The 16,443-nt window shown below is 33.4% G+C and overlaps 8 protein-coding genes across 8 annotated transcripts; 5 read left to right on the forward strand and 3 right to left on the reverse strand.

Moving 5' to 3' along the window:
• Positions 1-219: 219 nt before the first annotated feature.
• On the forward strand, positions 220-1,332 carry ELE39_000487 (uncharacterized protein; the record flags this gene model as incomplete). The annotated part of the gene is made up of 1 exon (XM_067343536.1): positions 220-1,332. The coding sequence occupies one exon, from the start codon at positions 220-222 to the stop codon at positions 1,330-1,332; it is 1,113 nt and encodes a 370-aa protein (XP_067202318.1).
• A 142-nt stretch (positions 1,333-1,474) lies between these two features.
• On the forward strand, positions 1,475-2,299 carry ELE39_000488 (uncharacterized protein; the record flags this gene model as incomplete). The annotated part of the gene is made up of 1 exon (XM_067343537.1): positions 1,475-2,299. One exon carries the CDS (start codon positions 1,475-1,477, stop codon positions 2,297-2,299), a length of 825 nt encoding a protein of 274 aa, XP_067202319.1.
• A 567-nt stretch (positions 2,300-2,866) lies between these two features.
• ELE39_000489 (26S proteasome regulatory subunit) lies at positions 2,867-4,042 on the forward strand (the record flags this gene model as incomplete). The annotated part of the gene is made up of 1 exon (XM_067343538.1): positions 2,867-4,042. One exon carries the CDS (start codon positions 2,867-2,869, stop codon positions 4,040-4,042), a length of 1,176 nt encoding a protein of 391 aa, XP_067202320.1.
• A 97-nt stretch (positions 4,043-4,139) lies between these two features.
• ELE39_000491 (membrane associated with 8 transmembrane domains) lies at positions 4,140-5,480 on the reverse strand (the record flags this gene model as incomplete). Its single annotated transcript, XM_067343540.1, has 1 exon — positions 4,140-5,480. One exon carries the CDS (start codon positions 5,478-5,480, stop codon positions 4,140-4,142), a length of 1,341 nt encoding a protein of 446 aa, XP_067202322.1.
• A 563-nt stretch (positions 5,481-6,043) lies between these two features.
• On the reverse strand, positions 6,044-10,192 carry ELE39_000492 (coatomer complex; the record flags this gene model as incomplete). The annotated part of the gene is made up of 1 exon (XM_067343541.1): positions 6,044-10,192. The coding sequence occupies one exon, from the start codon at positions 10,190-10,192 to the stop codon at positions 6,044-6,046; it is 4,149 nt and encodes a 1,382-aa protein (XP_067202323.1).
• A 1,186-nt stretch (positions 10,193-11,378) lies between these two features.
• Positions 11,379-13,244, forward strand: ELE39_000493 (DNA dependent DNA polymerase alpha subunit; the record flags this gene model as incomplete). The annotated part of the gene is made up of 1 exon (XM_067343542.1): positions 11,379-13,244. One exon carries the CDS (start codon positions 11,379-11,381, stop codon positions 13,242-13,244), a length of 1,866 nt encoding a protein of 621 aa, XP_067202324.1.
• A 30-nt stretch (positions 13,245-13,274) lies between these two features.
• ELE39_000494 (transcription initiation factor IIB) lies at positions 13,275-14,642 on the reverse strand (the record flags this gene model as incomplete). Its single annotated transcript, XM_067343543.1, has 1 exon — positions 13,275-14,642. One exon carries the CDS (start codon positions 14,640-14,642, stop codon positions 13,275-13,277), a length of 1,368 nt encoding a protein of 455 aa, XP_067202325.1.
• Positions 14,643-14,924: 282 nt separating this feature from the next.
• On the forward strand, positions 14,925-16,160 carry ELE39_000495 (nitrile hydratase activator like P-loop ATpase; the record flags this gene model as incomplete). The annotated part of the gene is made up of 1 exon (XM_067343544.1): positions 14,925-16,160. One exon carries the CDS (start codon positions 14,925-14,927, stop codon positions 16,158-16,160), a length of 1,236 nt encoding a protein of 411 aa, XP_067202326.1.
• Positions 16,161-16,443: the final 283 nt, after the last annotated feature.

The raw sequence follows: 16,443 nt of genomic DNA on the forward strand, positions 1-16,443 counted from the left end.
TTGTGATCTTTTTTTTTGGTATTTTTTTTTTTAATTGATAAACTGAAGCGATCAAGTATAAAATAATATAACAGGTATAAACTCAAAAAGAATTGAAAGCGTTATTAATACTTTGATAGTAAGGAAAGATAGAAATTAGTAGGTTGGGATAAGAAAAGCCAAGAAACTCTTATCCAGAAGTATAAAATATTTGAATGGTATGAGTATTTTAGAGAGAAGATGCCAATAATGAAAAACAGAGATGCTAATTTTAATTATGGATGTTTGATGGCCGAATTAAAGGAAAAGATGCTTTTGTTTAGAAGTAGATTGAACAAAGGAGATGAAGGAAATCAGGAAAGTTTCTTAGAAAATAAGTCACGAGATGAGTCTAAACTAGGCAAGGATTCTTTAATTTCAGAAAATGAGCTGGATTTTTCTCTAAATATTGACTCTAGTTCAAAAGCTCTAATGCTTTCAGATAGGATTGTTCAAGAGAATGAGACAGAAGTCATGCTCGAATCAGGTATTGAAAGTGGGGATGAATCTAGAATAGGACTGTCAAATGATTCCAAAGTATTTCCATATCCGATATGCTTTGTTTCCAAATCACTTCCAACTCCTCCAAAGGATTACAATTTGAGAAAAACAGGAATTGATTTGAATGCCAGTAAATACTTTCAGGGAGAAGGTATTGAATGCAATCGAGTATCTAAAAAGTTAATGTTTTTGGTGGAGAAGGAGAAGAATGGAGATATGGAGGAATGGTGGAAACTTAGAAAAGCGGATTTTAGTAATGATAACAACAATTTACTACAAGGTCAAAATTTAGGGGAGGTTTTAGAAGCTGAAAAGAGTTTTCATAGTCAAAACATCACCGACGAATTGGAGCATGATGATTCCAAGGAGAGGAAAGTTAATCAAGGTGAGTTAAGTTTACCTCAAGCTATCAGACCTTCTCAACTACCTGAGAGAAATATTATTCACAAAGGACAAGTAACTGATACAAATAGATTACTTGAAAAGAGTCAATCTATAGAAAATATTAGAGGTTTTGAGGAGAATATATGTTCAAAATTAGAAAATCTCAAGTATACTCAAGTTTCATCCGTATCAGGCCTGAAAAAAGGTAGTATTTCCAGTGCTGATACTATGATCAATAATAGTAGTGAATCCAAAGCGAGCATAGGCACTCCAAAGATCAGTAATGTTAATACAAATGAAGGTATCTGCAGAAAACAGAGCCAAATAAATCCTATAGTTAAGAAAAAAAGCCAAATATATCAACAGAGAGGTAACATTATCACTACTAGATACTATATAATGGCTTCTCAACTTAGAGTTATAAATTAAAAATAATATATATATTCAAACAAATTTTGGCGCCAAGTCGGCCATGTTAAAATAAAACTTTTTAAAACTTATGGTAGTTTTTTGAATGATGTAAAAAGTTACTGATTTTCAGTGTGGCTTTTAATATTCGAATATATTTGGAATGAACAAGGAGAAATTTTCTTTTCGTTTAGGAAAATTTAAAGAAAAAGAGTCGGAAAACCTGGGAAATATTTTCGGGGAGGAAAAAAAGTTAAAAGGCGATAAGGACAATAAGAGAAATGCAAGAGACTTAGACCCAAGAGGATCAGATAATTTTCAAAGCATTAGCATGAATTTTGAGTACAACAAGTCCATTAAGTTTTATAATGAGCATCCTGAGTTACTGGAAGATTTTGACAGGCCAAATGAGGTGAAAGGACAAGAAGCCGAAAAGGGACCGGAGAAAAAAGAGGAGCCAAAGAGGGCTTTTTTAGGTAAATCAAAGTATTTAGGCATAATAAAAGAGTATGTGGAACTGAGAAACATTGAAAAACAAGAAATTCAGGAAGAAAAGATTCAAAAGGAAATACAAGAAGAAGAAAATACTCAAGTATTTATCACAGACTCGTATAAAGAAGTTTTGGAAGAAAGAAAGAGGCTCAAAGAATCTTTGACAAATAGAAGGTTGTCAGAAGGTGAGGATCCTAAGATTAGTGGGCCCTCGAATATTTTAGAAGTGAGATTTTCCCCAGTAAAAAACGAATTAGAAGATGAAGAGAGTGACAAAAAAACCACTTCTGATGCTCTAAATGAAGACTTGAATGTCAGTAATACTAATTCAGCTAATATTTCCACAGCCAAAGACGATTGTGTGGTAAATAGTGACAAAATTTCAAAAACTAGCAAGAATTTGAAACTTATTAAAATACAGCAAGCAAGACAACGATATTTGCTTCGAAAACAAGCAAAAAATTTATCAAAACACGAAATTCATCCTAGTAAATAAATAATGGTTATACTAGATTTGAATTGTTTCTAAATAGATTAGTTTATAATTAAATTTTTTTCTCCTTATTTTTCTTTAATTCACTACTTGCATGCACATGTAAACAAGATGGCGCCGGCGCCAACAACATACCGGTATTAAAAATTAATTATTAACTTAATGGAAAATAAAAAGAGGAGCCAAAAGAATTTTAATTTAAACTGAAGAAAAACGAAAAAATTTTGAGAAGGTGGGGAAAAATAAGCCACTTGGGAATCACTTTGCTTCTAGATCGTTGTGAGAGGACCTCTTACTACAGCTTAAGGTGGGGAGGTGCGTCAGAAAGGATCCAAAGGTAAGGACGATTCAATTGTATATTTTGATAGGGGAGTGGTAGTCAGATCCTCTTAAGATTTGTAGATAATTGGGAGAACAGTTGGAAGAGAGTAATTACAGAACTTTTTAAAAGTTAATTTTGTGCGGAGAGGGTCAGATTATAGTCTTAAAAGCAAGTATATTTAGACTCTGTAAACAAGATACCTTAAAGTAAAACTTAGATATTCAAAGGTGAATGTGAAGTTGACAAAGATGAGTGGGGAAGATGAACATAAGAATGCTTTAGCAACTTACGCTCAAAAAGTGAAAGAACATAGAGAACTGGAAGTTAGTTTGAAAAAGAAGAGAATGGAGATTAGGGAGCTAAGCAAGGTGTATGACAAGACGGAGGATGATTTGAAGGCATTGCAGAGTGTGGGCCAAATAATAGGTGAAGTATTGAGACATTTGGATGATGAAAAGTGTATAGTAAAGGCTTCAACAGGGCCTAGATATGTTGTGGGATGTAGATCAAAGCTTGATAAAAGCAAATTAACGTCTGGAACTAGAGTTGCTTTAGATGCAACTACTTTAACCATAATGAGAAGACTTCCTAGAGAAGTTGATCCAATGGTTTACAATATGCTTCACGAGGATCCTGGAAGCGTGAGCTACTCTCAAGTAGGAGGATTGAATGAACAAATTCGTGAAATTAGAGAAGTTATTGAACTTCCTTTGACAAATCCGGAGCTATTTAAAAGAGTTGGAATTAAGACTCCCAAGGGAGTACTTTTGTATGGCCCCCCTGGAACTGGCAAGACTCTTTTGGCTAGAGCCATGGCTTCATCAATGAATTGCAACTTCATGAAGGTTGTTGCATCTGCCATAGTGGACAAATACATTGGGGAAAGTGCAAGAGTTATAAGAGAAATGTTTGGTTATGCTAAGGATCATCAACCGTGCGTTATATTTATGGATGAGATTGACGCTATAGGTGGAAAGAGATTTTCCCAAGGTACTTCGGCTGATCGTGAGATTCAGAGAACCTTGATGGAGTTATTAAACCAATTAGATGGTTTTGATGAACTTGGAGCTGTCAAGATTATTATGGCTACAAATAGACCCGATGTATTAGATCCAGCTTTGTTAAGACCTGGAAGACTTGACAGAAAGGTTGAAATTCCTCTTCCAAATGAAACTTCCAGAGTTGAAATCCTTAAAATTCATTCCTCTAAGCTAGCTAAACAAGGGGAAATTGACTTTGACGCTATTTGCAAGCTTTGCGATGGCTTTAATGGAGCAGATATGAGAAATGTTTGTTCCGAGGCGGGAATGTTTGCAATTAGAGCTGAAAGAGACTACATTATTGAAGAAGATTTCCTCAAAGCTGTGAGGAAGCTGGCTGAGAATAAGAAAATGGAGGGGAACCTAGACTACGAAAAGGTTTAAAATGTAGATTAGACAAGAACTTTAGTCATCACTTCATTTAAATTTATCATCTAAAAATTCTAATTTTGTTCTATTTATTCAAACTTAAATTTGGTAGCTAGTTAGATTCTGAACTCCAAATCTTCTTGCTAATTAAGAAAAGAAAATTTAAAACCAGAGTAATTGCAGAAAGCGAAAGTTGGATAATCACTAAAACTGTAATCATATAAAAGTTTGGGCGGGTAAAGCATGCATTTTTAAAAGCCAAATAGTCTTGTGTGGGTAAACTATACAGATTTGGAGAAACGGAATCAATGTTGCAAAATAACTTTAGCAGCTGATTTCCAAACCAAACAAGCGAGCAGGACCATGAAAATACGAATGTTGAGTAGAATTTTACTATTAACGAGATTAATATAAGCATTTTACTACATGATAAGGAGGCAATATAGCCAAGAATACCAAGTAATATCGCAATTAAGCCAGAATGAACAGCTGCAGCAAGTATAGTTCTATAGTAATAGTCCACTTGAGACTTTAGATCTATGTTGCTTTCTGCTGAACTAGAGTATCTGAATCTGAAGCAATAAAGAATTAATGAAGCCACAAGGGCAGCGTTTCCTATATATGCAATAGAATAGTCAAGAATTCCAAGTCTCTGAGATTGAATAAAGTTCCCTAGGTACTGTCTTCTAACTACAAATAGCTCCATAATAAAGTTTGTTGAGAGGTAAACGGAGTAGTAAATGATAATAAAAGAAAGTTTATTTAGAGCAAAATTTGAAGTTTCAATAATAAGGCTGGATTCTTGAAGTACCTTGATCTCCTCTAGATTGGATCTACAATTTACCATAAGCTTTACCATAGCTGTGATTATGATCGGCAAGGAGATAAATGGGGACTGCCAAATAAAAACCTGATCAATAAATAACTTAGATTTGAATATCTTAACCCATTTAACTATTATTCCTTGTTTAAATAATATAAAAAGTATACCAAAAATACAATTAATGATTAACTGAGCCACCATAACTATAGTTGTTATAATGGTCATAATATTTGCCTGATTCACAAAATTAACAACTTTCTCAAAACCATCATTGCTTTTTAAATAATCTGCCAATTCATACTCCTGATAAATAATATATACTCCAAGAGTAATAGAAGAAATTAATAGCAAATATTCTGCTACTAAAAATATAGCCTCTTTTTTGTCAGTATACTGCCGAATAAACTCCAAACTAGAAACGCTACCTTTTACAGAAGTTAAGCTTCCAATATTCAACGTAACTTGATGAATATCCTCTTTCAAGTTTAGTTGTATACTTGGTTCTAAATCACTTTCTGTAAAATTTCCCATTTTTTCCTCACCTTCAAACAACACAGGCTGTGTTGCCAAGATATTTTCCAATTCAATTTCATTTTTCCTAGTTTGTTTCAAATTATCTAAAGATTTCATAGATAAATCTTTCCAAATTAATCAAATTACCACTAATGTATGTATATCCTAATTTTCTTTTTATCAAATTTATATTCGCCAATGAAATGGCTTATTAGAGCAATCAATTAAAGTAACAAGTTTTCTAAATTCTTTAATAATTTCTTATGAACTTTCAAGTAATTCCTGACAAAATGACTTCCTTTTGCAATGATCTCTAAATAATAGTCATCAAGTACATAATTTAAACATTCATTTACATTTAAAAAAAAAAATTAACTGGATTAATTCAAAAACATATTCGTTGCCGCCAGAACACGTCATTAACGGTATAGAAAAGGCCAATATATATATTTTTTGCCACGTACATTACTGTCCAAAAAATATACTTCGAAGTAATTTGCATGTATGCACAGATGCAAACAATTTTAGTATTGCAAATTATATGTGGGCAGATAAAAAATATTTGCATTAATTTATTAAAAAAATTAAGAAAGAAAGATTGAGGAGTGAATAGACAATTATAAGATAAATAATAAATATTAAAGTTTGGTCAAGAGCTGAGGAAGAAAACGTTGAAATGCTTAAAGAATTCCAATAACCCTAAGACCAATTTCGCCAGTTTTGCAATTGGGGCAAATTTCTCCGGTAAACTGTGAAAGGTGATTACTGGAGCAAACTGGGCATTTAACAAAATCTTGAGACTTCGGATTAATTTTTGTAAGCGAGGATGAACAAATAATGATGTGTTCAACATCTCTATGTGGATCAAAGTTAATATTATGTTCATCTGTGGCTTTTTGGTCGCATGCTACGAGGATTTTCTGTGTCTTTTCGACGTCTTCAATATTCGGAATACCCAAGAGTCTTTTAGCAAAGCTTGCTGTGGTTATATAATTCTTATGCTTCCATGCAATACCCATTGCTCTTCTAAGGACTAAAGAGGTATGTAATGGTTGAAGCTTGCAGCATGAAAAGTATGAGATAAGCTCCAAATTCCTGATAACAATTTCTGTCTGATTTTGGTCTTTACAGTTATTTAAAAGCTCAATTCTAGCAAGTTCAAGCCTCATCCCAATGCAGTATTGGCAGATTAGTTCCGAAAGTTGTTTTAGCTGGTCAACATTTTGCGAATATAGAGTGTAATGCTCTAAAACTAAGGGAGCAACAATTATTGCTTGTTGAAAAACTTCCAAAGCTGACTGGAATTTTCCTGAAGTGACCAGCTTCTGTCCAGTTTTCACCAACTCTATCAAGTTGGATTCATTGAACAAAATTATTGGAGAAATATGCCCATTTGGAGAGTTCTCATTAAAGAGTTTGTACCCCTCCAAAATTAGGGGTAAATTAATACTAGGTCCTTCAGAGAAGCTTGGTAAGCTATAAGTAGAGCTAAGAGCAATCATCTTGAAGATTTGTTTGAATGGCAGGCATTCCTTGACTCCCATCTTCCTTAAAAGAATTGTGAGTGCGTCTTCGTACTTGCCTGCAACTATTAAATTAATAATAGAGTATCTGGAAGATGCAGCTGGAGCATTTTCGGGGCCGCATAAGATTCTGTCTTGGAATGAAGGACCTAGACTCATCTTTGATAACCCATTAGAGTCAGGAGCCTCGTTTGCATGCAAGTTTTGTTCCCCAAATACATCGAAAACACTTTCTTCGTTTAGTTTTACATCATTTGGAACATCAATATTATCTATATCATCCCATTCTGGCTGTGACGATGAACCAAACCCAGCACCACCATTTAGAGAAGATGCGTCTATCTGGCTTAAGCTCTTACCTCCAATGCTTTTTAAATCATTATAATCCGATGCCTTAATATGGTTCGATAAATTCTCTGAAATATTAATTCTCGGCCAGTTAAGTCCTTCAACGGTGAGTTTTTTTGCTGCCAGTATTGGAATGCAGGGGGCTATCATACAAGATTTAGAGAATTCATTAGAGGATTGGTCTGAAGATTTGTTAGCTTTGAGAACATTGAGAAACTCAAAAGCATCAGCGCCGTCCACACTATAAGCTTCAGTGTACTGGGAAAGGAGCTCCTCCTTTATCTGACTGTATCCATATGTATGAGCCAGAGCAATTGCAAGAGGAATCTGACCAAATCTTTTAAGGATGTTGATCCTCTCAGGAATATCGTTCATAAGAAGGGCAATATGGTATTTTCTTGCCCAATTCTTTTGTTTCTCAGATATTTTACCCAATTTCTCCATATACTCTCTCTGGCCAATTACGTAATAAAGTAAAATCAGCTTCTCAAACTCTTTGGTAACTTGAAGACATTTCTCAGCAACATTAACAAATCCGTGGGAAAGTGCGCTTCTTCCGAGACAGTCCCACATTGTTTCCAATGTTGTTGAGTTTAGCTTGGGAAGAATGGTTTTGTGGTTACTATTTCCTTTAAAGTAAGAATTTGTGCTTGAATTTTCCTTTTCAGCCTCCAAATTCTGCAATTCTTTTACTATATTGTAAGCTTGCATAATTTCTCCAAATTGAACAGCATAATAAAACTTCAAAATTGGATTCTCCACTAATTGGATTGCTACTTCAGGATATCCATGCTGTGTAAGGTAATTCAAGGTTGAAAGTCCTTTTAAATTTCCGTCCTTGGTATATCTCAGTACTTTTCCACTCTCTTGGTTAATAATGGAAAGTTTAAATAATGCCTCATTCAGATTAAGTCTTTCAATTATTTGGACGTTGCCAAACCGGTTTAAAGTAATTAATTCCTTTCTTGAGTCTTCATAGTGCTTAATATAAAGAGTATCAGGAATTGTTTGGATTATTCCTGATTCGTTGATATTTGGAATTGCATATTTAATATGACCTTGTGTAGTATATATAAAGATTGGAAGAGTTTCATGCCAAATTCCAGATTTAACTGTAAGGTTCTCAGTATAAGTTGCAATTACTTGGAGCTCACTATTTGTGAAAATAATATTATATTTACATACAATTGCAATTACGGACTTATCTTGGCTCCATTGGATGGTTCTAACTCCGGTGGAAGAACCTCCAGTTTCACTACAAATTGTATTAAATGTTAGACATTGTTGGGAGTTTTGTCCAATCTTATTATTAATGACAGCAACCTGGTGGTTTTGAAGATTAGAAATTACAAGCTCTGATGTGACTTCTCTTTGCGAGATATCATATATATAAAGAAATTCGTCAGATTGTATGATAATTTGTTGCTGGTTACTTCCCATGAAAAGCTTCTGAGCAATCCAAGGGAGTTCCCATCTCTTGAGAATATCTCCATCTAAAGATATTATGGAAATAGTTTGGCCACCATTTTCAAGGGCTGCTAATCTATTTCTTGACAGAAAGATCACAGAAGTCACTCCTGGAAGTCCACTCTTACACTTTGAGCCGCTGGAAGAGCCATTCTGACCAGAACTATTATTGATCAGCTGTGAAATGGAGTTAATTGTGATAATATCGTAAGTGAACTGTATTGCACTCCCATTTGCTGATGATCCACCGTTATTTGAGGAGTTGCTGTTATTCAGTCCATTGAATGCATCTCTTTTATAGTAAACTAGAAAACAGAGTTCATTTGGACTGAATGGATTAATATAAAAGTTACTAGGACATAGCGTATTGCTGGATATATTATTGCTTTTCATGGGAAGAATTGAGTGAGCATTCTTGCTTTTCACATCATACATATAAAGGAATCTGTCATTAATGTACCAAAGTTGATTCATTGAAGAGCAAAAATCTGAAGGAAGTCTCTCAGGTTCTAGCTTGAAGATCATCATGCCAGAATCGTGTCCAGCAGCAAAGAGGCTATTGGTTGGGTGGCTAACAATTGTCCAAAAACGATCAGAATCTCTTCTATAAGTGTGAATACAAGCTCTTTTTGTGAGATCCCAGATTCGAATAGTTCTATCTTCACTATTAGATAAAAGCCAATCTTTGTTTGAGTGGAAAATGACAGAAGAAACATTGTTAAAGTGTCCTCTAAGAGTATCAATTTCCCAAGCTTTGTTATCATTGTACCTCCAAAGCTTAATTGTTCGGTCATCAGAAGCTGATGCTAATAGTGAAAGAGTTGGATGGAATGCAACCCAATTAACTCCTCTTTCATGCCCTTCAAGAACAAATTTGCAAAGTACATCATTAGCTCCAAACATATCAACATGAGCAGGCATGGTGTGGGAAGCTTGCATAGACATAGAATAACTTGAATATGAAGAGTGTCCTTTAACGGTCTTTTCCCTAAGTCCAGTAAAATCCCAAATCCTAACAGACTGATCCATACTTGCTGAGGCTAGGATGTCTTGATGTGGATGAAAAGTGGAGCACATCACATAGTGATTATGCCCGGTGATAACAGAGATGCAAGTTCTGCTTTGCCAGTTCCAAAGTCTCATAGTTTGATCATCAGAGCAAGAAAGAATCCAAGGATATTCCTTATGGAATTCAACGGTTCGAATATAATCCAAATGCCCCAAGAGTGTAAATAGGCATTTTCTATCTTTGTAATTCCATACTTTGACTCTGTAATCATCTCCTCCAGAAACAAATATAGGCTGGCTTTCATGAAAATCAATTCCTCTAACTGGTCCTTCATGCTCTTCAAATGTATCTAGAAGACTCCCAATTCTATAATCCCAAAACTGAATTACACCGTTATGAAGGCTAACAAGAACCCAAGGTAGTTTTGGATGAAAGGACAAACCCTTTGCTCGGGTACTTTTGCTCTCACACTTAATCAACATATTCTTCCCACATATAAATAGAAAGGATGAGCAAGATAAGAACAAGAATTGAAAAGATTTAAGTTAAACTAATTAATGATTAATTTGATATCTTAAATTAGTAATAACAATAACTATTATAATTATTGCTTATTATTATTACTATTACCAATCTGGAAAAAACAAGTCCACTTTAAATATAATTATTTCTCTTCACCTTTAAACAAAATCAAATCAACTTTTTCCTTAATAATGACAATTTTAATTCCCAAATGATTGAAGAGATCCTTTCAACAAGCCAGTTCCCGTAGTATTTTTTTTGAGAATCACCCAATGTAAAGCTTCTAAGGAAAAAGAAATTGTGTTGGTTTTCCTTTAAAAAAACTTTCTTACCCTTTCCTTTACCTTGATGAAATTATTTAAGAAAAGAAAGAGTTTATTTAATTCTATTTTGTTTTTTCTTTCTTCTTTTCTTTTTCTATTTTCCCTCAATTCTTTCAACTTTAACACATTACAAGGAATATTCTTATTTTGAGGGGTATTGCTGTGAGCGTGGCGCGTTTTGGCGGCAACTAGGATTCATAGTAATGTTTATCTCCGAAATTGAATACTATAGTATTGGATTAGGGATTAAAAAAAAAAAATCAGGTTAAATATTAATTAATGTTACAATTTGGACTAATTATAACTGCCAGTATTATCCATTTAGCATATATGAATATATAATAGCGGAAAAAAACTAGATTAGTGAAAGGAACAGAAGTGGATTCACTCCAAAATGAGTGGGGAGGTCCTTCGTATAAGAAATGAAGGTCAAAATTGGATTATTCTGCCCTTAAAAAGTTCACTATTATGGCAAAACTGTACGCCCGACTCCATTATTATAAAATTAATATATACGTAGATTCAAAGTTACTTGGTTTATTAAATGTTTATTCTCATAAACTAACTTCATTATAGTTAACCGTACTTTAGCATGCAAAAATACCGGTATATAAATATGAAAAATAAACTATGGAATGAGCGGGAATATAAATAAATAATTAACACTTTAATGTGGGAAAGTTTTCTTTTTTTTTTTTTTTAATATAATTTAAATTTAATAAAATATAAAAGTATACGAATAAATAGAGTTTATTGGGTTAGCATCGTTTTCTGCACAGAGCTAAATTTTAAGGAAATAATATCGAGTGAGACGAAAAAAAAAATGAGCTCTGCAGAGACTGGAAAACAAATTATTGAGAAAATCCAAGCTTTGCTTGGGGAAGAATATGATAACTATAAGGAGAGCTTTGAAGTGATTCATAAGACAGATCCATTAAGTAATCCCCAGAAATTTATCAGTCATGTAGAGAAATATTTGGGACATTCTATTTCATCAATAAACGATCAATTGAGTTTTGCGAACCATAAAACTGAATTAAATAAATCTTCATCAAAAACTCTAAATAGAAAAAGCATTAGTGGAATGAATGAACATTCTCCAGTTAGAAAAGAAGGATCTGGAAATTCTTGTAAATTCACAAATATTAAAAGCTTCTCCAATTTTATGAAAGATTTTGATTATGAAAGTATTAAATCAGAAAGTTCTTTAGATTCAAAAATAATCACCTTTACAAATCATGTTAAGCCCATATATAATGATAATCTTTTGCGTAGAAAAGGATGTTTGACAGACAAAAGCTTTACAAAATATTATGCAGAAAAAAGTGTAGAAAACTCAGAAGACTCGCTTTGGATGGACTCTGATTTGGAATCATACAGTAAAGAAGTTGATCGGAAAATTCAAAGTTTAATTGATGAAATTGTATCAAACTGCTCAGATCTTTGGATTGATGATCAAGGAAATAAATACCCAATAATACCAGTTGGGGAGACAAGAAAGCAAGCTGTTGTTACTTTGGGGGCAATAGGATGTGATAATGAAGGAAATCTGAACGAACAAAGCGTTATTTTACTTGGAACTAGAGCTTCAAGCTCAGGAAATATCTCCCAACTTAAGCTTGGAAATGTAAATGGAGATATTGCTCTATATCCTGGACAAGTTGTAGCCATTTTGGGTAATACTGAGATTGACGAATTTGGACAAAACTGTATCCTTGCTAAAGAAATTATTGGTGGATTACCTCCAAAACCTGTAGAAACAACTCTTAAAGAACTGAAAAGTATTCCAGAATTTTATGCAGGAAAAGGAAAACATCCAGTACAGTGTATAATCTTTTCAGGACCTTTCACAACTGATGGGCAAAATCTCAATTATGATTACCTCAAGGAAATACTTAACTATGCAAATATTGAAAAACCACATGTACTTATTCTATTAGGTCCTTTTATTGATGTAAGAAATGAATCAATTAAGAAAGGCGATTTATTTGATTTTGATTCTAATACATTTATTACTTTTGAAGATCTCTTTCATAAAAATATATATAGCTTAATTGAAAGCTTTGCTAGGAAGAATGAAAAAGTTAAAATATATATCATTCCATCAGAATATGATGCAGCACATCCTTTCCCAATTCCACAACCAGGGCTCAAAGAATCGTTTTTTTCAAATATAAGTAACGAATCCTTAAAACTTTGCCGAAATATTCATTTTCTATCCAATCCTTGTGAACTTTATATTAATGACATCAAGATTTCAATAACCTCTTCTGATATTGTCACACCAATTATTAATTCATGTATTACAAAAAGTGGAAATCTCCCAATAGAAGTTGTACTTAGCCAATTTCTATATCAAAGAACTTTATATCCTTGTTTTCCAGTACAACATCCAATAAATCCCAAACTTCTTCAAAAGCTTGCTTTATCTGGAGAACTACCCCATATTATTATAACTCCTTTTGGAAGCTCTTGTCCTTTTGTAAAATCTGTGCTTGGGAGAATTTTTGTGAATCCGACAGGAAATAAACCATTTTCAGGAGTTTCATTATATATCAATTCTCCAACAGAATCCCAAATTCAGCAAGCTTGTGAACATTGTGAAAATACAGATGAACAAACATGTAAAGTTCCATTATTTATTCAAGATCGTATTTGTGCCGATGAAATTAGCTTTTCCAAACATTAATATTAATTATATATAACTAATTTAGTATATTTATTCAAAAATCTTTGATCTTCTCTTTAAAGTATCAATTCCTCCAACTAATTTTGGAGTAAAATCAGCTGGTAATAGTTTTTCACCAACTAAAAGAAGCTCTTTGTAAACCCCTCTAACTGTTGTTTCGCCACTTTTTGCTGCGACTGCGACACTTTTCATTTCAATCTGAATATTGCACAAATTACATACAAAATATATGGCTCCAGCAGCTAGTGAATTAGGACGATGACTTTTATTTATATACTGTTCAGCAGTTCTGCAAACATATTCAGCAATCCCAACAATTTCATGAGATAACTGTAAATAATGACAGAATCTTGGCATTAACTCAGCTGCTGAAGAACTTAAAGTTGGACCTCTTCTTGGTAAATCTTTCTTTAACTTATTAATTGACCTCACTAACTCTCTCTCTGAAATAGTTCTGTCAAAGGATAATAACTCCTTAACTGTTCTAGACACACCTTCTTCTCTACATGCCAAATATACAATGGCAAGTACATTCTTTTTACCACTTTTTAATATATTCAAGTTACTTTGTTCTTTAACTATCTCCTTGCATCTTTCAATAATGTTATCATGAAGTGAGAAACTATTTGCTATTTGCCTTAATTGATTGAAAACCTCCTTAATCATACGATCACTTGATGCCTGAGTGTTGTGTTTCAACATTGTCTTCATTAATTTCTTATCTCCAACAAGTAACTGAGAATCTGTACCATCATCCAGCCAAACATCATTTACAGAGCCAATACGAGACTTAGAATTCCCATCATTTCCATCATTTGAGAATGATCTCCATTCTTGCTCCTCATTTATGACTCTATCTTCAACAACAACCCCGCACCTGGTACATATTTCAGACCCAGACTTAGAGTCATAAACAACAATAGAATTTCCAGCTCCACATCTTTTGCAAAATTTGGCAGCCCTAAAGCTTCTAAAAAGATGTGGAAGTGCTCCCGGCTTGTCAAAATCCTTATTAGAAGCTACTTCAGATTGAAAAGTTGCTGCCATTGCTGGAACTTGTTGACTTGACTCACTTCCTCCTACAGTTTGTTGTACCTTCCTTTCTGAATAAGGATTGCTCCTCCCCAAGTCACTCTGTTTATCAGATAATAACTTATCTGAAGCTCTAATTGGCCCACCAGTCAATCCATCCACTGAGCTTCCAGGCTTATTTTTTTGTAAATTTGTACTATTGGAACCATTGGGAGTATTATTGATAGTTAAATTATCCATTCTACTGCCTACACTACTAATTCCATTTAATTGAGAAGCACTGATATTCTGAGGGTCCAATACTGAACTAACGCCACTTGCAATATTTGAATTAGAATGAAAACCTGAAGAAAGATCTGAATTCATAGCAATACCGTCGTACCTTTGAAAATTTCAATGTAAAATCCTCTATTTGGTTGATTATCAGCCAAAGAAAACGCTATTCTACTACTAATATCTTTTTTACTTCTTATGACTCTCAATAATTTTTATAATTAACCATTTAATATAAACATCCAGAAACGTTGGCGCCAGCTGCAACCTTGTCATTTTATTGACATTAAACTTGAAGATATATTTCCAACTAATTAATGAAAATTATATAAACTAACACCTGAGATACTGAGATTGTTTGGCTATCTTTTAGCCATGCAAAAAGTTCCAATTTACATTGTTACTGGATTCTTGGGATCAGGAAAGACTACCCTTTTGCGTCATATAATAAGTAGTCATGATCAGGATGCAAAGATAGCTATAATACAAAATGATTTTTCAGATGAGATGGGGATTGAGGCTCCCACTATGCAGGATAAGGACGGTAATTTATTTAAAGAATTCTTTGAGCTCCCAAATGGTTGTGTTTGCTGTACTGTTAAAGACGAACTCTTAAAAGCAACTGAACATTTATTATCAATGAAAAGGTTCGAGAAAATACTTCTTGAAACGACTGGGATTGCTGACCCAGAACCAATAATTGAGAAGTTTTGGCTTGATTGTGAGCTTGAAAGTAGTGTTGAGTTATCAGGAGTAATTACTGTAATTGATACTTATAACTTTAAGAATTACATAGATTTAGAGCTGATTAATAAGAGAGTAGGATGTGAATCCAATAATAGCTTATTTGAAAATAATAATCACCAGAGAAGCCAGGAATCAAGTCAAAATAGCTCATCATTGAAACTTTTATCACCAGAAATAATTAAGCAAATAATGCTTGCAAACAAAATTATCCTTAATAAGACTGACCTTTTATTTGAGAATGGGTCAGAAAACAATTCAGATAATCTCCAGAAATTAACAGAAGTTGAAGCAATCATAAGAGCAATTAACCCAATTGCTAATGTTATTACTGCAATTAAATCCCAAGTTAAAATGGACTGGCTTTTTGACCTCGACGCATTTAATATTCATAAAATAACCCACGAAATCGATAGAGCACTCAATAATTCTCTAATCTCTTCCCACTCTAATAACTCTATACTCCCAAATATCTCTTCTTGCACTATTTCTTTTAATTCTAACACCACCTTTGACCTTAAGTCTGTTGAGAGGACGATTGCAAAACTCGCCTGGGAGGAAGAAGATAGTTTAGAAAATGAGGATTTGGAAGAACAGAATCCGGAACATTTAAAATACGACTCCGTGAACTCCAAATATGGAAAACTTATCAGATTTAAAGGCATATTTAAAACTCGGAATTTTTTTGAATCTGATCACCTAAGTAACTCCACAACCATATATGCTTTACAAGGTGTTGGACAGATTTTTGAAATTCTGCCCATTAAAATCAATGAGCAAGTTGAAAGCTCGAAATTCTTTTTCTTGGGAATTAAACTAGACAAAGATAAGCTTGGTACACTTTTAAAATCTTGCATCATCCGATAGTTTTACAACTATCGTTTCTTCTCTAACTATTACCATATTTTCTTCTTAATTATAGCAATTTAATTTCTTACTAGTCCCAAAAAATAGAAAAAACAATACTTTTCAAATGAATGTTTTTGCTGATTTCTTCTAATCTGTTCTGATTACCTATAATTATAATATTACGTGTTACATACATTCATGTGGACAAATTACTTTTTTACATTAATTTGACAATGAAAAATTCAAGCATGTACCGAATTGGGCGCCAAATTACCACGGCATATAATTTTTATAAATTCTC

Source organism: Cryptosporidium sp. chipmunk genotype I (genome assembly GCF_004936735.1).
Source record: "Cryptosporidium sp. chipmunk genotype I strain 37763 chromosome Unknown contig_12, whole genome shotgun sequence".
Taxonomy (NCBI): domain Eukaryota; phylum Apicomplexa; class Conoidasida; order Eucoccidiorida; family Cryptosporidiidae; genus Cryptosporidium; species Cryptosporidium sp. chipmunk genotype I.